Consider the following 22,223-nt stretch of genomic DNA (forward strand, 5'->3'; position numbering starts at 1 on the left):
TTGAACCTAGAAAAGGAAAATAAAAATATAACGCAACTAAAACAATAACATGAGGTTCATATATATAAAATATATATATATGTTTCTTTTTACCACAATGATCCATTCACTCTGGAAGGATTAAGAACACCTAAGACATTCATAGGTTGGTCTGCTCCATGATTTTCACCTTCATTTGCCATCTGGAGATGAGTTGCTTTCAAAGAACTGCGATGCAGAAGTTTACTAGTTTACTGGATTGTTAAAAACACCGTATAGGCTGTATATATATATATATATATACATATGAAAACAACAAAATCTAAACCTCCTGATATTGGTATATCCATATCTTTTTAGCATAATATTCTCTAAACAAACTAAAGTGAAGCGGCAAATGAAATATAAGGAGGGAACAACATTTGACTAAAAAGTAAATATATTCGTAGTTGCAAGCTCATTTCTTGTGAACTATTTAATAAATTTTCAAATAAAACACAAAAGTATAGAACTTTTAATATGAAACTAGAATAACTTACGTGTGGGTTCCATGAGAAAGCTGAATAAGAGCCATATATAATGTTCAAAAGGCAGTAGGCAGTAGCTGATGTAAAGTTCCAACAGTAGATGATGATCACTACAAAACACAAAACAGAACAAGTAAACAACATCAACACATAACAATGTATCTTTAAACCGGACTCGTCACATGTCATTACAATCTTGACTTCCAAACTACAACAACACTAAGCAACCCGAAAATACAATCTTGAGTTCTAGACTTCCAGTCAACAAAATAAGACAGAAATAACAAGTCAGGCCCAATCCAGCGATAACTATGTATTTATTTCGTTAAAACAACCAAAACTGAATTTACCATTGCAAAGTTCAAACCGTTAAAACAATTAAACAAAGTCATCTACTGAAAATCAGTCAAAACAGAGCTACATGCTTGAAAAGAGAATAAAAAACTATAAGAAAACCAGTAAACGCAGTCACTCTCAAGCAACAACAAGAAACTATATTTTTGGCAGTAGTAGAAAGAAAATATAACCATGAAACGACAGAAAAGAGTCAGGACCACATGTCTGTTCCATACACAACCATGAAACGATAGAAAAGAGTTAGCCAAGAGTAGAAGTTGAGGAGTTCACCAATAGAAAAGAGTTACCTCTGTACATGCATGTCGTCCTCATATGTAAACAGTAGAAGCCCGAGGACGAAGAAGAGAAGAAGAACCCTTCGCCGATGCTTGGATGTGTTGTCGGTTCAGCTTCTCTGCTGCAGATCGAAGACCAGGGGAAGTCCGAGAGCACCATCCAAGCTTGAACTGCTATCACTGGAGCTCCATCTGTTGCGGCTGTGAAGATCGCCTCCGAATAGCCATCGCCACTCTCTATCTCTTTTTTTTTCAGATGAAGAAACAAAGGAAAGAATATAGTCACGGGTCCTCACTGTTCTGTATGAAATATCAGGCCAGATCCCGTGATAAGCCCAATTGTTGACAAGATTCGCAGCGCCAAGGAACCACGAGTATAACACTCTGTTTTTCATACTTTGCTAAATAGGCAATAAATTAATATATAAACGAGAGAAAGATAGGTCGATGAATTTAGAAATAAATTTAAAAATGCTAAAATAGAGACAGTTTAAACAATAAAAGGAAGAATAAGCTGGTAAGTGTTTCAAAAGAAAAAAAAGAGCTGGTAACAATCAAGATGTCAATGTAAGAAAACTAAAGAATAAAAAGAGGATTTGTCATCTCTTGGTCGCAGTTTCACGTCTTGACGTCTCAGAAGTCAGAAAAAATATGTAAATGATTTTTTTTTGTCTAATTTCTTTTCTTATTTTGAATAGGAATAAGTAAATTATACCATATTAGACGAAAACAAAATAAAATTCATAAAATAAACTATTAACAAAATCTCAAGCATCTGAAACTTAAAAAATATAGTCTACATGATTAAATATACAATATAAATATATATTATATAGTTTTCTATTTAATATATGAAAACTATTAATCTTATTTATAAAAACATATAATAAAAAATATGATCACTGTCACATATTTTGCCACGTTTTTTATATATTTTCTTTTTGCAAATTAGCAATGATTCAAAACGTTGAATGTTTCTTGCAAAATTTGCAAGATATTTGTTTATGTTGCAAAAGGTTGCAATTTAGTAACAAAAATATGCAACGTTTGTTATAGTTGTTATTTTGCTATAAATTTGGAATGGAACTGTAAAAAATATTCATTATTGCAATCATAACAAATTATCAACGAAAATGGACGTCGCAATTTTTCCGTTGCAATAGAGCTATTTTCTTGTAGTTCTCTCTAGGAATAATATCAGGACTGACCGGCGCAGGAGGAAACTTTGGGTCGGGTCTAACTCAACTGGCCTTTTTCTCGTCATCAAGATTCCATACTGCAGATGGTTTGTCGCTGATGGGAATTACAACGATGATTTTTACGCTTTTGGTTGCGTTTATACATTTTCCACAGTGGGGAAGTATGTTTTTAGGACCAACAAGTGACAGTAGAACATCAAAGGAAGAGCATTATTATGCGGCGGAGTGGACTGAGGATGAGAAGCTGCAAGGATTGCATGAAGGCAGCCTAAAGTTCGCAGAGAATAGTAGATCTGAAAGAGGCAAAATGGCAGCTCCGGACAGCACCTCCACACCGCTGGAAAATGAAAATCCGGCTAATATTTAGTTATGGAATATTATTTTCATCTCCTACACAACTACACATAAAATAAGTTTCCTATATATATCCAAGGAGCACAAATACATTCATTTCATCAAATTGAATTAATTTTTTTTTTGTCTGGCTTGTTTCTTGTTATATATGAAGTTTTATTAATTCAAAGTAATACATTCATTTCATCAAATGGACATGTTTCTTAGTTTGTATGTAGATATTACTTATTGATCATTCAAACTAAAATATAAATATTTCAAAATGATCTTTTTTTTGTGTGTTTCAAAAAAGATCATTTTGAAATATTTATATTTTAGTTTTATCTAACCAACCTCCATAATTGCTTAGTCCAACATTAAAATCACATTGGGTACACGAATTATTTATTTATATAAATCTCGTATATGTCAAAGTTGACAAAAGATAGTGCGTAGCTTATCTTTTCATGGCAAGATATAAAGAATCATCGTTTTTTTACAATTTTTTTTATCTTTCTTTGTACTAGGTGAGTTTACTTTTTGTAAAAAAAATTCCATACAGTATAATATATATATATATATTTTTTGACATCTAAAGTTACATATATTATTAAGAAACTTCAAGGTGGTTGGCTGCTAGGGCTATCCATTCTGGAAGTTGAGAGTTTACATGGGAAAACAAAAAACCTCGAGAACGACCACCTTTTGTAAGGTGATCGGCTCGGACGTTCTGTGAACGGAGAATAAAAGAAATAGAACAAAAGGTGAACATAGAACGAATAAGATGAAATTCATCGAATTCAGCCAACAATGATGGACATTTGTCTTCGTCGTCTTCTTCGAGGAGACTGACAAGCTATAGGCAGTCAGTCTCGAAGGTCACAGAGCTATGGTCTAGCTGAATAGAGGATTGCATGGTCCACAACAGAGTTTGGAACTCCGCATGTAGGGGGGTTAGGACTTGGTTACTAGCGAATGAACCATAAGTCGTCATCCCATCCTCGGTCGCCAGGACCATTCCTCCACCGAAACGAGTATCGTCTTTGTGCCAGGAGGCGTCTGTGAAGCATACCAGGCCGGTTCTTGGTGTAGTAGGAGGAGGTTCGCGCCGGCCACCTCCATCGTCTTCCTCATCGGGCTTCTCAATTATTTGAGCAATGCGCCAGCTCTCCGTCTCGGACTTGGCCAGTTGGATCGTCTCTAGTGGGGTGGTATCTTTTCCATTAAAAGCTTTATCATTCAAGGGACTGGAGCTAGGAGATTGTCGAGGATCCCACGCTCCCTTACTCGCCATAGAACATAGTCTAGATTACTATATATTGAGTTACACGGGAACGATCCCGGAGCATGCGGTATGTCTGCCAAAGCCCAAGCTTGGACTGAGGGCAGGCATTCAAAGAGAAGGTGGTTTGTTGTTTCTTCGTCCGCTCCACATCTCGGGCAGGTCCTGTCGTTGCCGCAATGTCTATTGGAGAGAGCGTTGCAAACCGGTACACAATCGGTTATAGCCTGCCAGATAAAGTATTAGATCTTCTTGGTAGTCTTTAGTTTTCAAGCACGAGCTTGGAGAGAGGTGATGCTAGGTTCCAAGACTTGTGCAGGATCCGAGGGTTCTGCTGTTGCCATGGCCAGTTCATAACCAGATTTTACAAAGTAAATACCTGATTTGGTGAGGTTCCAGAAGTAGATTGCTGCTCTGGGAGTTCGCGTCGGTCTGAGACTCTTAATGAGGGGAATGTCACTAGGACGAACAAGTTCCCGTAAGCGATCAAGCTTCCAAGTTTTTGAAACAGGGTCTAAAAGGTCCGCGATTTTAAGCGATGGGTTGAAGGAAGGGCCGCAGGTTATTGCTGGTCGTGCCGAAGTTGTTGGGAGCCAAGGGTCTGCCCAGAAAAGAGTATTGTGTCCCGTTCCTATAGATTTTTGAATGCCGCTTTTGAGCAGGGGTTGAGCCGCCATAAGATTTTTCCACACGTAGGAAGGGGTACTCGCTTTGTTGGCATTTAACGGGTTCGAGAGACGGTAGTATATACCTTTGAGGACTCGTGCCAAGAGAGAGTTTGGGTATTGTAAGAGTCTCCAAAGTTGCTTCGCAAGTAATGCGAGATTGAAGTTTTTAAGATCTCGGAAACCTAATCCTCCAGCCTCTTTCGGAGCGCAGATCTTTTTCCATGCAACCCAATGGAGCACGCGATTGTTATTCTTGGTACTCCACCAGAAACGAGATATTGCGTTTGTGAGTGTACGGATAGTCTCCTGCGGCAGTAGGAAACATGACATTACATATGTGGGTAGAGATTGTGCCACAGACTTAATCTGAACTTCTTTTCCGCCTTTGGACAGGAGCTTCGCTGACCATGAGTTAATACGACTTTGTAACCGGTCTTGGATGAAAGCAAAAACCTGTTTCTTGCTCCCGCAGATTTTTTCTGGTAGCCCAAGATAGACACCCATGCCTCCTTCTCTCGTGATGCCTAGGGCCTGTTTTATCTATGCTTTCCTGTCTTTGGGTACCTTGCTCCCGAACAATATAGAGGATTTATCAACATTGAGCTGTTGTCCAGAGGAGCAGCCATATGTGTTGATAATTTTCATAAACTCTGCACATTACGAGACCTCTGCTTTACAAAAGAAAAGATTGTCGTCTGCAAAAAGGAAATGGGAAATTGGGGGACTTCCTCGAGCTATTTTCAGGCCTGTGATTCTCCCTTCTCTCTCCGCACCTTGTATCTGAGAGATAAGAGCCTCCGTGAGAATAATAAAAAGAAAATGTGATAGGGGATCGCCTTGTCTAATTCCTCTAGTCGGGGAGATATTTCCTTTCGGTTCTCCATTGAGGAGGACTTGGTAGGAGACTGAAGATATACATATTTTGATCCAAGATACCCATTTTTCCGCAAAACCCAGTTTGAGAAGCAGAGATTCCAAAAAGGACCATTCAACCCTATCGAAGGCTTTGCTCATATCAGTCTTAATGGTTAAGAATTTGGCTTTGCAGCTTGGGTGTTGGGGTCAAAAACGGTTACGACGAAGTTGACATTCGAATGTACGTAAAAAATAAGCAAGAACGTTTTTACGAAAAAATAAATCTTCGAAAAAGATTTATTTTTACGAAGAATCTTGCGGAGAGAACACATTCACGAAAAATTGAAGAAAGACTCGAACAAGGTTGCCGCGTAGCAACCAGCGCATAAGCTGGTCGCAACGTAGCGACCGGAGCTCTCGCCGAAGCTTGAGCGCGAACACGGCTCGGTCGCTACGAAGCTTGGTCGCTACGTAGCGACCGAGCACGTACACGGCTCGGTCGCTACGTAGCGACCGAGCGCAAACACGGCTCGGTCGCTACGTAGCAACCGTGCTTTCTTAAAGCGTCGATACGACACGAATCCATGCATTCTCTTCTACTCTTTAATGCTATCTCCCGAAAACCGTGGAAAGCCCATTTCATGTTTCTCGTCATTTGAAGTCAACCATCGAACTTTACGATAAAAAAACACGGAAAGTTCGTTTTTATCGAAAGAAGCCGTAATGAACACTTCGAGTCAAAAGATGGCCCAAAGAGACCTAAGGCGTGACTCGAAGCCCACTTACGATTTCTTAACCAAAAGCCCATAAATCGTAGGACGGTTTATGCTTGGTTCGCAAGGAAAGATAAATGTCAAGTTTCCGCGGATAAATACAAAGTTTTCGAAGATAATTACGAAGATCGGGAAAAATGGAATATCTCTATTTTTAAGCTATGACGGCTTAAGGGCAGAAGAGAAAAAAACCGACCTAGGAGCTAGTATATAAGGAGTCCTAGGCGAGAGGCACAAGGGAGCTTTTTTGACAGAAAACTTAGCACTCAGAGCGATTTTAGGCAATTTTCCGTTTTTGTTATTTCGAGCTGTGACTCAATTAGGTTTAGCCACCTTAGGGTTTTTAGAACTAGGAATCTCGCCGACAACTCTCGAGCCTAGGCTAATACCTTGTTGTAAACGCTCATACGAAAATTCGGAATAAGACTTCTCTTTGCTCTCTTTTTACGATTCCTTATACTTTATCGTTGTTATCTCGTGTTCTGATTGCTTGGTGTGTGGTATTAGCAGATATCTGGGACCTCTGGGAAACTAGGGTTCTCCTAGTTTCCTAATTTAAACGGAAATCGACAGTGCGAATTTTGGTTCCCACAGTTTCGGGCTAGAAGGAGGGGGGTTGAATGGATCAATCTAACCCGCAAAAGCCACTCAACGATCAGAAAAGATATGCAAAACTCGACATGCGCGAACGTCATCTCGTTCAAGGGGGAGCAACGGCCGATCAGGCCAAACCTCGTAACGATCTCCTTGTTATCGAGCTAACGATCTGTGACATTGATATCGCTAGGGTATTAATCGATACTGGAAGTTCGGTTGATATCATCTTCAAAGATACTCTCGAGAAGGTGGAGATCGATCCATCTGAAATCATGGAAAATCCTAGCCCACTGTTGGGACTCTCGGGAGAAACCACCATAGCTTTCGGATCGATTAATCTTGCAGTCAAAGCTGAGACCGTGACGAGAATCACAAAGTTTCTAGTCGTAGACCGTCTCGCGTCTTACAACGTTATCATGGGAACACCATGGTTGAATTCCATGAGCGCGATCCCATCAACGTACCACCTTTGCCTCAAATTTCCAACTCCTAATGGAATCGAGGTAATATGGGGAAATCCGAGAGTATCACGGGTGTGTTTCGCCGCGGAACAAAAGCGAAAAAGGCCAGACCTCGAAACCATTCCTAGAAAGGTGAAGAAAACAGACTCCGACGAAAACACTCGAAGTCAGGATTTAGCGGAACTCTTCTGGCAATCCCGTAAAATCGTGGCCCTAAAAGAAAAACGCGAACCAACTTGCGAACCCGTGGTGACGGTATGTCTCGACGAAGCGTTCCCAGAACGGTGTGTTGAGATCGGAGCTAATCTCCGCGAGCCCTTGAGGATAGAACTCATAACCTGTCTGAAAAAGAACCTTAATACTTTCGCATGGGCTGCGGAGGATATGCCAGGGATCGACATTAACATAACATGTCACGAACTGAATATCAATCCAACTTTCAAACCAGTCAAACAAAAAAGACGTAAGCTAGGACCCGAACGCGCTTCCGCAATGAACAATGAGGTCGAAAAATTGCTTAAAGTCGGATCGATAATAGAAGTGAGATATCCAGACTGGCTCCCCAACCCTGTAGTGGTCAAGAAGAAAAACGGAAAGTGGCGAGTCTGCGTGGACTTTACTGACCTTAACAAAGCCTGTCCGAAGGATAGTTTCCCTTTACCGCACATTGATCGGCTGGTCAAAGCAACGGCGGGAAATGTACTTCTATCTTTCATGGACGCCTTCTCGGGTTACAATCAAATTATGATGAATCCCGACGATCGCGAGAAGACTGCGTTCATTACTGATCGCATAACTTATTGCTACAAGGTAATGCCCTTCGGCCTCAAAAACGCTGGTGCAACTTACCAACGACTCGTGAACCGTATGTTCTCCGAACAACTCGGTAAAACGATGGAGGTCTATATCGACGACATGCTCGTCAAATCCCTCCGGGCAAGAAATCACGTATCACATCTTGAGGAATGTTTCGCACAACTAAATTCCAATAACATGAAGCTTAACCCGGCAAAATGAAGATCGCCATAGCATCGGGAGAGTTCCTCGGTTACCTAGTGACATACCGCGGTATCGAAGCTAATCTGAAACAATTCGATGCATTGATCGAGATGGCTTCGCCCAAGAATAAGCGGGAAGTCCAGAGATTGACTGGTAGAGTCGCAGCACTTAACAGATTCATTTCACGGTCAACGGACAAGTGTTTACCTTTCTACGACATCCTACGGGGAAATAAAAAATTCGAATGGTCGGAAGAGTGCGAAAATGCTTTCCAACAGCTGAAACGATACTTAGCTACTCCTCCAGTCCTCGCAAAACCCGTGGAAGGAGAACCTTTGTTCTTATACATCGTGGTATCGGCAACGGCTGTGAGCGGCGTCCTTGTCAGGTAAGAGCGTGGCAAACAAAAACCTATTTTCTATATAAGCAAAACCTTTCTGGACGCTGAATCAACGTATCCACTAATGGAAAAATTAGCATGCGCAGTCGTAACATCGGCGCAGAAGCTAAGACCGTATTTCCAATCCCACACGATCGTCATCCTCACGACCTTCCCCCTACGGACAATATTTCATAGTCCGAGTCAGTTGGGCCGACTAGCCAAATGGGCAGTCGAATTGAGCGAGTACGATATCGAATACCGACCAAGAACGAGTGCAAAATCCCAAGTACTCGCAGACTTCTTAGTCGAACTACCAACGGGGACCGTGACCATTGAGGAACCAAATTCGACCTGGCTCCTTCACGTCGATGGATCCTCATCCAAGCAAGGATCGGGCATCGGAATCCGCCTCACGTCTCCGACCGGAGAGATCTTAGAACAGTCGTTCAGGCAGTAATTTCACGCGTCCAACAATGAGGCCGAGTACGAAGCACTCATCGCAGGGCTGCGTTTAGCTCACGGGTTGAAGATACGCAACATCCACGCCTACTGTGATTCCCAGCTAGTTGCAAGTCAATATAGCGGAGAATATGAAGCACGGGACGAAAGAATGGACGCGTATCTCAAACTAGTCCAAAATATAGCCCAAGAATTTGACGGCTTCTCTCTCTTACGCGAATCCCCCGTTCCGAAAACGTACAGAACGATGCTCTCGCGGCCCTGGCGTCAAGTTCCGACCCAGGTCTTAAAAGAGTAATTCCGGTCGAATTCATCGAACACCCAAGTATCGGACCACCAATCGTCGTCAACCTCATCGGGGATCAAGACGACGTGATAGAGGATGTTGGGGTCAAAAACGGTTACGACGAAGTTGACATTCGAATGTACGTAAAAAATAAGCAAGAACAATTTTACGAAAAAATAAATATTCGAAAATGATTTATTTTTACGAAGAATCTTCCGGAGAAAACACATTTACGAAGAATCTTGCGGAGAAAACACATTCACAACCAGCGCACAAGCTGGTCGCTACGTAGCAACCGAGCACGTACACGTACAGGGCTCGGTCGCTACGTAGCGACCGAGCGCAAACACGGCTCGGTCGCTACGTAGCGACCGAGCGCAAACACGGCTCGGTCGCTTCGTAGCAACCGTGCTTTCTTAAAGCATTGATACGACACGAATCCATGCATTCGCGTCTACTCTTTAATGCTATCTCCCGAAAACCGTGGCAAGCCCATTTCATGTTTCTCGTCATTTGAAGTCAACCATCGAACTTTACGGTAAAAACCGCGGAAAGTTTGTTTTTATCGAAAGAAGCCGTAATAAACACTTCGAGTCAAAAGACGGCCCAAAGAGACCTAAGACGTGACTCGAAGCCCACTTACGATTTCCTAACCAAAAGCCCATAAATTGTAGGACGGTTTATGCTTGGTTCGCAAGGAAAGATAAATGTCAAGTTTCCGCGGATAAATACGAAGTTTTCGAAGATAATTAAGAAGATCGGGAAAAATTGAATATCTCCATTTTTAAGCTATGACAGCTTAAGGGCAGAAGAGGAAAAGCGTAAACCGACCTAGGAGCGAGTATATAAGGTGTCCTAGGCGAGAGGCACAAGGGAGCTTTTTTGACAGAAAACTTAGCACTCAGAGTGATTTTAGGCAATTTTCCGTTTTTGTTATTTCGATCTGTGACTCAATTAGGTTTAGCCGCCTTAGGGATTTTAGAACTAGGAATCTCGCCGACAGCTCTCGAGCCCAGGCTAATACCTTGTTATAAACGCTCATACGCAAATTCGGAATAAGACTTCTCTTTGCTCTCTTTTTACGATTCCTTATACTTTATCGTTGTTATCTCGTGTTCTGATTGCTTGGTGTGTGGTATTAGCAGATATCCGGGACCTCTGGGAAATTAGGGTTCTCCTACTTTCCTAATTTAAACGGAAATCGACAGTGCGAATTTCGGTTCCCACATCGAGTTGTGCGCAGAGCGTGGAAGACTTCATGTGCGACGAGGATATTATCTGTAATCAGTCGTCGAGCCACAAAGGCTGATTGCGTCTCCGAGATCAGGGTGGGAAGGCAACGTTTTAGACGTTTACTAAATATTTTGGAGATAACTTTGAGGCTTACATTGCAAAGGCTGATGGGACGGAACTCAGTCATTTTACTAGGCCGATCCGTCTTTGGAATGAGGCATATGTTTGTTTGATTCAGACGGGGGTTTAGTACATTGTGCATGAAGAAGTCTTTGACCGTTTGTTGCAAGGCTTCTGCTGTTATTCCCCAGAATTTTTGGAAGAAAAGACTAGTCATGCCATCGGGATCTGGAGCCTTGTCCGGGTTTATGTCAAAAGCTGCTTTTCGGATGTCATCATCTGATTGAATTTTCGTCAAAGCTTCATTCATGGCTGGTGTGACCTTCGTCGTGATATACTTCAGAGACTCTTCGAAGGTGGAGGGATCCGAAGAGGTAAAAAGGGTCTGAAAGTAACAAGACGCTACATTCACGAGCTCTTCTTCTGTTTCGGCCCAAGCACCATTAGCTTGATGAAGCTTTACTACTCTGTTTCGGGCTCTTCTCTGCTTCGTGGTGGCGTGAAAAAACCTAGTATTTTGATCTCCTTCATGAAGCCAGTTTGCTCGGCTCTTTTGTTTCCAATATAGTTCTTCGTCTCTAAAAGCAGTACATAGGTTCCATTTTAGATTCAGAATTGCTTCCTGGGAGAAATTATCATCCGTTTGTGCTTGCTCGAGTTGAGTTTTTATCTCTTCGATCTTCTTTGCTGCATTGGAGGGGTTTGAACGTTTCCATCGGGCGATAAAACTACGACACCTCGCGATTCGGTAATGGAGATCTTCTTGGCCGAAGAGAGCTGGTTCACTCCAGCCTTGCAGAATTTGGTCTCGGAAACCATCTTTACCTAACCATCTCTTATCGAACTTGAAAGCTTGCTTGCCCCTGTTCTTGACTGATAGGAAACGCGTGATTATAGGTCGATGGTCACTGCCCAGAGTCTAAGGTACTCCACATTTGTGTGGGAGAAGCAGTGGTGCCAATCTTCGTTACCAACCGTGCGGTCAAGCCGACATTGAACCTTCCCAGTTGATCTATTACCGACCCAAGAGAGGGAGTTCCCTTTAAAAGGGAATTCTATCATCCCACAGTTTGCGAGCATGGTACGGAAGGGGAGAAAAGAAGCGTCGGTTCGCTTGAGGCCACCTTTCTTTTCCAGGTTACTAGTTATCTCATTGAAATCGCCAACCATCAGCCATGGTCCCGACCTCGTAAGGCTTATACGAGTGAGCCGTTCCCAAACATTTTCTCGGTACTCTACGACCGGATCACCATATACAAACGTGATGTAAAACTTGTGTCCTTCAATGGTTGCCTCAATATTGATCATACGATTATTGGAGACAAGAATATTAACATCAAAAGAATCCAAATAAAAAAGAGCTAGTCCACCGCTTGTACCCTCGGGTTCCACGGTGAACAATTTATTATAACCAAATTCAAACTGAAAATCTTGAAGAAAAGAATAACTGTTTTTTGTTTCAGATAAAAAGAGAAAAGAAGGAAGAAAACAACGATGCAGCTCCCGGAGATGTTGTTTCGTCAGATAGGCTCCGACACCCTGAAAATTCCAAGCTATTGCACTCATATCTTCTTACTGGGTGGTTTCTGGGACACCACCGAACCTGAAAGGGACACATATTTTTTCCTTATAGCAGAAGGAAACACCTCATTGCACTACAAGGGGAGGGAGTAAAGATAGCATAAGAAGATAGCGTTCTAGTCGAGAATGTTATCTTTGACATAACTCATAATTTAAGATAGCGTTTTTTTACTTAGATGCTTTAAAAAGCCGCATATATAATATCATTGTACATTAAAACACTATCTTTACTGAGGCAACAAATGATTGATTTTCCTTCTTAATTTCATTTCATTTCCCTCTCATTTTATTCTTTAAATATTGACATATAAAAAAAAGAAAATTTTCAATTGGTTGAAAGTAATACACAAGGATTGCAATCTCTACCCTTAATTGTTTTTAATCCAAAGGTGGAGCTTGTGTTTTAATTTGTCCTCTCCTTTTGACTTCTGAAACACGACGACAGAGAGAAGTGAGATGAGACAGAGAGAGATGGGAGATTGCAAGGGAAGAAGACAGAGACCGGCCTGAGTTCGTCGCCTTTGTCACCGTCTGAGTTCGCCGCCTTTGTCACCGTCTCAGTTCGTCGCCGTCGACCTGTATCTACTCCTCGTCACTTTGTTCTTCCGGAATCTGTACTCCTCCTGAGAACGCCCCTCTCTCCTCTGCAGCCGAATCCGAAACCAACACTCGTTTCACTCTCAATCTCCTCTCATGTCTGCTCCTTAGGTTCTCTCTCTCTCTATTCAATTTCACTAAACAACAGATCTGAAAAAAAAAAAATCCTTAAAGTTTGTATCTTTATGAAGGTATGGTGCTTCCTCTTCAAAGAACATATGAAATCCACATCCCACATCTCCTTCCTATGAAGAGGCTTGGAACGAGCCATATCTATGGTTTAGACCAAACAAAGTTTTAATTTTTTTAGAACAGTGATTCAGTCATTGGTGATATACAATCCCACAGATCTTTAGTTGTGGGAGGGGACTATTGTTAGAGCTTTAAAATGTTGTTCACGTGTATTTCTTTGTGTTTGCTTTCTAGTTTGTGCAAGGCTTCCAAGAAACTTAGGATTGATTCTCAGATGTTTTCTTGTGCAGATGAAAGTTGCTTTTGGAGGTGTGGATTCTGTGAGTCAGCCACCACGTCAACCTGACCGTAGCAATGAGCAGACAGGAACCTCAAATGCTCTTGCATTCCCAGGTATTGTGTTCATTTCACATGTTTTGCTTATGTTGATGAAAGATGAACAAAACTAGTTTATTCTCTTATTTGAATTTTTATTAAAAATTGCTCGATGAGTTCTGCAGGTTCTAAGAGTACCCAAAAGGGTGTGACAGAATGCTCTTTTGTTGTTGGTCCAACTTTACATCCAAAGGGCTTGTAAGTATTAACCTTTTGTCGTTTGTTTCGTTGATCTGGATGCTAGTTGATGCTTCTACTTAATGGCAAGGATGCTGATTAAAAATATTTTGTATCTTCATGTTCTTACGTAACTCTTGTTTCAGCTGTGTACTAAGAGACCGAAGATGTTGGAAGACATAGAAAAAGACTTTGAAGGTATATTCTCTTTGAGACCTGTTTTTAAATCTAAAAGAGTGTTTGATCTCTCTCTATGTGTTTTGAATTTGATTTTTTTTTCTTCTTACATGAAGGTGGACAAGAGGCAGATAAGTTTTATGGAGGAGGAGGTAGCAAAAGCAGTGGATCATTAGACATTAGGTTTAGAGTGGAAAAGGTCCAAGCTCCTCTGTGTGATTGGAAGACGGCGACGTTGGAGTACTCGTTGTGACGGCGTCGGTCGTGGTGTGGTGCGGCGCTAGAAGATAGAACTTTAGGTATAGAATTTTAGGTGTAGGTTTAATATTTTTGAAAAAATTGGTTTAGTTTGATATACTGGTCATAAATATGTAACCAATTTCGATATATAAAAAAATTTAAAAAATTTATTTGTATTTTTATTTTCTTAAAATTTTTTTAATAATGATATAATAACAATTATTATCTTCTATTAGAAGTTATACAATTGCACAATTAATAAAATGCCATCAAACTAATATTTTAACAAAGCACATGCTAAACGCTATCTAAAGTGTCCGAGAAAAGATTGCGGGGGAAGATATAGCGTTCGCCATAACGCTGGGATATCATGCAATAGCGTTTTCCTCATGCTATATATGAGACGTTTTCTTGTAGTGTTGCGAGGGACCATGGACGAAGAGGACTGTTGCCTTTTACCCGGAATTGTCTTCTTCTTTGGAGAGGCTTTGGAGTTAAGGGATTGAAGCACCTGGAGCTTTTTTTGATGCAGTCAATCCTTTCGCTGGGGATCGAGGAGCCTTCTTCTTCAGAAGACCTTATGGAACATAGGGATTCGTCTGGTCCCTTTGTTTAGGCTGAGTCTTAGTCGCGGGGGCTTGTTGGAGAGTAGCATCAACCATGTCAGTGTCTTTCTGGGAGGGTGGGGGAGCATCCGTCGAGGTCGCAGCAGTTGCTGGAGAGAGCTGAGATATCGCCTCTATTTTCTCTGCATCATGGTCAGGAATATCTCCAAGAAGATCATCATTGTCAATATCAATCATATTATCAATATCAAGCATATTTTCTTCCATCTCTAAGCGTTCAGTCTCTAGGACCAGATTATCTACCTCGGCACTTTCTAGCTCAGTTAAAGGGGTATCAATTCCTTTTTCTAGGCCCTCCATTGGTACTAAAGAAAGGTCATTGGGTTCCAGGGTCGATAGATGGTACCTTTGTTCTGCTAGTGAGACACGCTGGGGAGAGGAAGCATGTTTCTCGGTGATTGTGAGGATGGTGTTTCGGTGCACCAGGGAGGATGAAAGTCTTGCGGATTTGCCGAGTGATGTGGGGGAGCTTGTGGCAATCGTCTTGCCTTTGATACGTCGGATTCTCTCCTCTTCCGTCTCAGCGATGGGAGTTTCAGGGTTACGGCGTCTGCTTGCGAAGATTTCTCCTGATTCAAGGGATGCTCGGTTATCAGAGACCATCCTTTGAGAGTCAAAAGTGCCTTGCGATCATTCGGGCTGGCGTGCTCTATTTTTAGAGGCTCTGTTTTTTGGGTCTTCTTTGCTGGCTCGCTGGCGCCATTCGCGAGGGGGGGGGGGTCTTGTTCTTGGAGCATTGTATCAAGACGTGTTTTGTGACTGATGACGATCGTTGTTGCGTCCCCGAGAGGCTTCCCTTCTGCTAGGGGCCTCTAGTCTACTCCACACTTCTCTGCCTTGTTGGGCCCCGGTATCCTGTCGACTGGAGCTCCTAAGGTCTCTGTTTTGGTAGTCAGGGTTTTGAGCATCTCTAATGGGGTGGGAGGAAGGTGTGCTTCTTCATATTTTATCTTCTCGGAGCAGTTCATTGCTTCGTGTCGCAACCACGGGGCTGGTGTTTCTCCCATGTACAGGGGATCGAGGCCTTTTAAGGGGGTTTCTTGTGTTGTACGTTTGCGAGCCTTGAATAGGGAGGCGAGCTCGATCGTTGTTGGCCTGGCTCTCCGCTCTCTGCTTTATTTTGAACTCCCTTTCTGCAGGTGTTCTCATCATGGGAGATGAGGTTGCAGGTGAAGCAGTAGCGATGAAGATCTTCGTAGCTTAGAGAAACCTTTCCAATATATCCGTTTGGGAAGCCAATTCTGCCCTCAAACTTCAGAGGTTGATCAGCATCAATTGAGACTTGGATCCTTGCCTTCTTTTCAACAACAAGAAGCTTTTTTCCCACGGCATTGGTAATCTCTGTAAAGGTTTTGTCATTCTAGAAGTGAACTGGGACTCCTGTTACGCTAATCCAAAAAGGGATAGTGTTTGGCCTCTTGTAGTCCGTTTCGTTGTCAAAATCGAATTGAAACCAGCCATTCCCAAAGTTTATTCCTCGGACCCTGCCTTCGACGTTCCAGATCCGAGATCGGGGGAGCAGATTGATCAGAGCATCTATGCTTCGACCACGAAGGTGGAAAACTCTCCCAATGAGTGTCAGTTTGAAATGCTCCTTTGCAACATTGATATCACAGTCCAGGATTCTGATGATATCATCATCAGAGTGCTTAGTACGGTGGGCGCCAGAGGAGGAGCCGCCATTACGGATCATCAGGGAAGATTGGCTCATAGTGAGAAAACGAGTGAAGACTTAGCAAAAGCTAGAGAGGGGTTGGCGAGGTTGCAAAGACGAAAGGTGGTGGATCTGGGAGCGGGCGGAGGAGTCTTATATGATGGAGGGTGGTTTTAGAGTTTTGCAGTGCTTGCCTTAAACTGTAAGCGATTATTGTAAAGAAAAATCAAAATTAGCAAAGACGCCAGAGAATATCAGATCTAGATTTGGAGAGAGAACAGTGTGGAAGGAGCACAAGGAGTGTTGGTAGTCTTCCTTGTGTCCCTCGAGCCGACTCAGGTGACTTAGATCTCTAGGGAAGCTTTGGCGGTGACGGAGGAAGCTTGGATCTCAGAATCGCCTTTTGCGTCTCCAAACCTAGCGGCGCCATTCTTTTTTCCATACAGTATAATATTGTGTTTCATTTTGATGTTTCCCTAAAAAAATTTTGAGTGGTATAGAAAGAATAATTCGGTTCTTTTTTTTTCAAAATCTGGTGCACAAGAAAAAACAAGAAAATATTTTTCAAACTACGAAACTAGTTTTTTCAAGTATTTTGCAAAAACTAATGAATAACAGCAAAAAACAAGAAATATTTATATATGATCAGTACAAAATTGTTTGACCCAAAAATGGTGTTTATGCTGGTGATGTTTGTTGGAATCACACAATAAAGAATCTAAGGATAATGATTAGATTCCTGAGGTTTAGGAGAAATCTTGAAAGAATCAAATGAGAAAATGGAACATCGAGATTTTATTGATCAAAGATTGCATTACAAGAATGATTTCTAGTGTAAAGTGAATCTAAAATCTATAAAATTCTTATGAGAAGTGTTCTAGATCTAAATGGAAAAGAAAGAGATCATTTCTAATAAGGATGTAGCTCCTTATTTATAGAATAAAGATATCTAGGGTTTCCTAACAAAGTAGGCGTAATTCATTGTCTTAATGGGCCTTGAGGGAGGACGTAATTGTTTGAACGGGAAACGGTATTAAAAGGTGAAACGTTTGATTTCAGATGTGGATTAAGCAAAGACGTCTTATAGATGGTCGGAAAAGAGTTTGGTCGGTTACAAAGAGAGGAAACGTGCGACAGAAAGGAAACCGGAGCTCGGAAAGCTTGCCGGGAAAGCACAATACGGCGAGAGAAAAAGCTAAAACCCTAATCTGGCCGCCGAGTATGTGTGAGTGATTTTGGATCCTCTTTACGCCGCATCCCTTTCTCCTTATATAGTCGACTTGGTGCTCTTTCGTGACCTAGCTCGCGTCGTCTTCGCGGGCTTTTCACTCGTTGGGCCGAAAAGTCCACGTTGCTTCGGAAAGTCGTAGAGCCGTATGCGCCTAGTCGATATGCGGTCGACCAAAAGTACTCTCGGGTCACGCCGAGGAGTTGGCACTCCGAGCCGCCGAGCCGAACTGTCATTATGTCTTACGCGGGCCGGGCCATCTATTCTCTGGGCCTTGAGGGATGGTCAAATTCATCCTCTACAGTAAGTCCCCCCCCAGTTCATCGGTGAGTGACGTTCTGTCGAGCTCGATGAATTTGGAAGGTTAATGGTTTGGGAGGATAGATGGTCCATTGTAGAGACGTGACGCTCAGTCGGTATACAAGAGACGTCGTCTCGGCTTCTTGAGTTTAGGTGATTCGGTAAATTCCATTTGAACCGGTTTTCTTTTGGTTAACCCGATTCTGACCTCGGCTGTCGGTTCAATCTGGGTTGGACTGGGTTATCGCAGGAAGTCGAAGCGACGCGTCGGTTTCGTGGGCAACTAAGTGCTCCATCGAGGCCCAAATAGGCCCACGTAGACCTAATGATGACGCCTCGGGGGAATGTCCCGATTCTCTCCCTTTAACTACTTGTTCACTTCTTGCTTCCTCCATTCTTCTCCGCGTATTCAGGTACTTTATCTCTCTTCCTCTCCACTTCTCTCTCTCTAGGTTGTAGTTGTAGAATAGATAGGGTTATGTCGTCTAGTGGAAGATTATCTCGCAAACAGAAAGAGAAGGCGGCCGTGAGAACGCTCAGTCCAGCGAGAGACACGAGCGGGGATCCGCTCAAGGAGTTTGAATCGGTTCATCGTAAGGCGATGATGGACACCGGGAACTTGGATGTTCCCAGAGACTTTTGGTTTCCGAGTTGGCGCGCATTCACCGAGAAGAAGTCAGAGGAGCTCTAACTGAAGCGCAGGTTTGCGCGAGAGATGGTCGGGGCGGTGCGGGAGATGAAGTTCCTCCCGATAACCACGTGCCGATGTGTCATTATCCCGAGGGAATTTTCGAGGAACTTCCTGCTCTGGCACCCGAGCTTCTGCGCCCGTCAGAAAGTAGCGGTCAGTCTTGGGAAAACGTCCTAAAGACGCGATCGACTCTCGGCAGTGTAAAGAGGCTTCTGAGGAAACGTCGAGGAGTCGGGGTGAATTTCTTAATTCCTTCGGAAAGTCAGAGGCCTTGGTCGCCGCCGGTTGGGTTCCAGTGCGTCTATGAGTCCTATTTTCACGACGAAACGAAGCTCTGGTTCCCGATTCCTCGATTAGTTACGTCGTATGTGAGACGTCGAGGCACAGCGATAAGCCAGTTTCTGAATGGCTCGTGGCGTATTGCGGTCGCCTTGATGGTCATGGCCGCCGAGATCGATGTCACTCGTAGCGTTCGTTCCTTCGAGGAGCAGACGTCCGTCAACCCGTTAGATGAAGGCCTCCTGTCGATCAAGTTGCGGCCAAACTACAACGTGGTGGGGGGACATCCTAGCAAGACGTTGGACTGGCAGAGGTCCTATTTTTACGTCAAGTCTGATGATTCTACCTTTTAAGATCCTCTGGATGACGATTATTTGGTGTTATGGAACACTTTGCTCGGTAGAACACTTCTATTAGCTCGCGTCAATTCCCCGGGTATTGATCATTTTTATTTTATATTTCTTTTTGCAGCCGACCATCCGACTTCGCGGGAGTATCCGGAAGAATTTTTATCGAGTGCGCTTGCAATAGCGAGACTCGATCAAGAGCGTTGGGGAAACATCTCTTGGGAAAGGATTTGTCGGTGCATCGATCGAATTTACAGAAGTAAGTTCGTTCCTCGTCTTGGGTTACCGCGACTCTTCGTCTTTCCTTTCGATCATAAGACTTACGCCTCTAATTTTTTGCAGGAGAATGGGATTCGAGTTATCTTCCTGCAACGAATACCGTTAAGCGATGAATTTCGTTTTTCACCAGAGATGAGCAGAAGAAGATCAACGAGGCAAGGGGGATGAGAGGCCTTCCAGATCTACGTGCCATGATGGCGTCTCAGCTAGGACTCCTGAGAGTCGGACCGTTAGACCCTCCTAACAAGGTGGGGGTCTTCGCAATGAGCGACGCGACTCTCCAGCATTGGGCCCCTTCACCCGACGCCATTGCCGCAGCTCCCAAGAAGAAGAAGGGTCAGAAGAGACCTCGCGATGATCCTTCTGCTAGTGAGAACCCCGAGACGGTTCCTGACGAGGCCGGTGCTACTGACTGGGCGGAGGTGAGCGAACCATCACAAAGAAGAAGAAGTCGAATGATCAACAGTCTCTTGCCGAGGGAAGTGCGGAGGCGCGAGGGACAGACGTTACTGATCGGTGGGTCGGGATGGATCAACCGATGGGCCGGCTCCTAACTTAGCTTTGGAGGGTGACCCTGAAAGTGCTTCCCCCAAAGAAGAAGTCAAAGAAGACGAGTGATCAAGGAGCGGTCGGTCGTCAAGCTCAATCTGTCGCTGCTTCAAATGTTGCTAGGGCTCCTGCTCTATAAATCCCCGGGATGTCGGCTGGCGGTACTTCGGCTCGGAAAAAGACTTCAAGGGTTGAGTTTCTGGACCGCGTCTCGTTTGAGTACGAAGGGCTGACGCCACTTATCTATGTTCCGCATAAGTGCGCGGAACTAGTCAGCCAGATTAAGTGTGGACCAAAGCCTCTCCCGTCCGTAACAGACCTGATCTTCAAGGACGAGTATACCGACGCTGCTCGTGCTAAGTTGCTGGTAAGTTTCTTCTTGCGACTCCTTCGCCCTCGTCTTGTTTATTTTTCAAGCTTAAGTGTTTTGCTTCTGTGTCTCGTAGGGTGATGGAAGCATGAACTTCGTCGTCGAAAAGTACGACACAGCGCTGAAGGAAGCGCGCGAGAACTTGAAGAAATCGGAGAAGGCAGTGGCGGCCAAGAGCAGGCTTTACCGCCGAAAGAGGGCAGAATGATAGGATGAGTACGAGAAGATGGCTGAAAAGAGAGAGCGAGCGATTGCTCGGAGAAGGATTCAACGAGAGCAAGCTGACGCAGATGAGGCTGAGCTTTCTATTGCTCGCTCTACTATCGCGGCTCTGGAACTGCGAAAGGCCAATCTCATGGAAGAGATGGGAGTTAAGGCCGCAGAGCACAAGAGAGAGTTGGGTCGACACAGGGATTCGCGTGTCTACGAGGTCACAAAGGAGAGGGTGAGGGTTGAGACTGAGATGGTCGCGAAGTGCAACAAGCACTTCGGTGATCTGCGCGATTGGTGGGCTCGTTACGAGCCGTTCGACACGATGCGGCTGCTGCAGATTCAGCATTCGGAACCAAGAAATTCCTTGAAGCTTTGAAAGCTGGTGTTCGTGACATTCCTCAGGAGACCATTGATATGTTTGCTGCTCAAGAGTAGCAGTTTGAGTAGGAAGCTTCGAAGCTCAACCCTGGCGAGATTCCTGAAGGGGACTTGGCCGTATCTCCGCTTAAGCTTGATTCGCAGTTCATCGACGAGCGGGCTTTCGTTGGTCTCAATCCGTTCGAAACAAACACGAATCTGATCGACCCGAGGACCGCCTCTGCTCTCCAAAGCCCAACTGATCGTCTCGAAAATCTGGTCGTTCCCTCTCATACTACGGGAGACGGTATCCCAGAAGGCGATGCACTGATTCTCGATGTTCGAGCTACCGACAAGGGAGTGGTCTCTACGCAAGACAAGGCTCAGACCACCGTTCTGGAGATCTCAGATTCTACTGCCGACCGGGAGGATGAGCAGGATGGGGAATCAGGTGAGGATGACGATGGAGAGGCCTCGAAGGACCAAGACGAAGAGAATCCATCCGAAGATCGCGAGAACGAGCGTGTGGATCAACCGGTGAATGCGGATCCTCCAAGATCATCTGCCGATGGTGACAATGCTGCACGGGAGCATGTCGAAGATGCCGAGGAGTAGCTCTGTTATCGCTTTCGATTTTGAACTCTTCTCTTTTGTCATATTTTGACTTGGCCCGGAGAGGTCTTTGTTGTTTGCTTTTGGACTCTATCTATCTCTTTTTCTTTTTAAGAAGTCTTTTCTTAGGAATTCCGGTTAGTCGTTTGATTTCCTTTGATCTCGAATACTCAACAAGTCGTAGAATCGCTATCTGAATTAGAGTTCTCGAAGGATCATAAGAAAGTTTAGACTTTGAATTTCTAAGAGCTTCGTAGGTGTTGATCGCGACAGCGACTACTCGCCGAAGCATGCGATTCACGCTGTTTCGAGACAACGATATCGTCATCTTTGACGTTGTCTCGTGTAGGTCGTAGGTTTAATGGACTTGCGACCGTATGACGCTAAGCCGTCAGTCGTTAAATTCTTTCGCTCGTTGGTGCCACTATCTATGCGTTGACTAGGCGTGGGCCAAAGGTGGGCAACTTAAGACCAAGAAATTTTTAAATGGCAACGGTTCCAGATCTGATTTTAAAGTAATTACTAAGCATTCGGTCGGCCAAACCTTACTTAGTAAATTATGAAATGGATATGAGTCATCATTTTGGACATATC

At 43.7% G+C, this 22,223-nt stretch overlaps 2 protein-coding genes and 1 pseudogene across 2 annotated transcripts; 1 reads left to right on the forward strand and 2 right to left on the reverse strand.

The window, feature by feature from the left end:
* The window catches only part of LOC106330661, a 9,573-nt pseudogene extending 6,869 nt beyond the window's left edge, over positions 1-2,704 (forward strand).
* An 822-nt stretch (positions 2,705-3,526) lies between these two features.
* LOC106330662 lies at positions 3,527-3,964 on the reverse strand. The gene has a single exon (XM_013769097.1). The coding sequence runs from the start codon at positions 3,962-3,964 to the stop codon at positions 3,527-3,529; it is 438 nt and encodes a 145-aa protein (XP_013624551.1).
* Positions 3,965-4,221: 257 nt separating this feature from the next.
* LOC106330663 (uncharacterized mitochondrial protein AtMg00310-like) lies at positions 4,222-5,124 on the reverse strand. Its single transcript, XM_013769099.1, has one exon. The coding sequence runs from the start codon at positions 5,122-5,124 to the stop codon at positions 4,222-4,224; it is 903 nt and encodes a 300-aa protein (XP_013624553.1).
* Between the last annotated feature and the right edge of the window lie 17,099 nt (positions 5,125-22,223).

Source organism: Brassica oleracea, chromosome C3 (assembly GCF_000695525.1).
Source record: "Brassica oleracea var. oleracea cultivar TO1000 chromosome C3, BOL, whole genome shotgun sequence".
Classification (NCBI taxonomy): Eukaryota; Viridiplantae; Streptophyta; class Magnoliopsida; order Brassicales; family Brassicaceae; genus Brassica; species Brassica oleracea.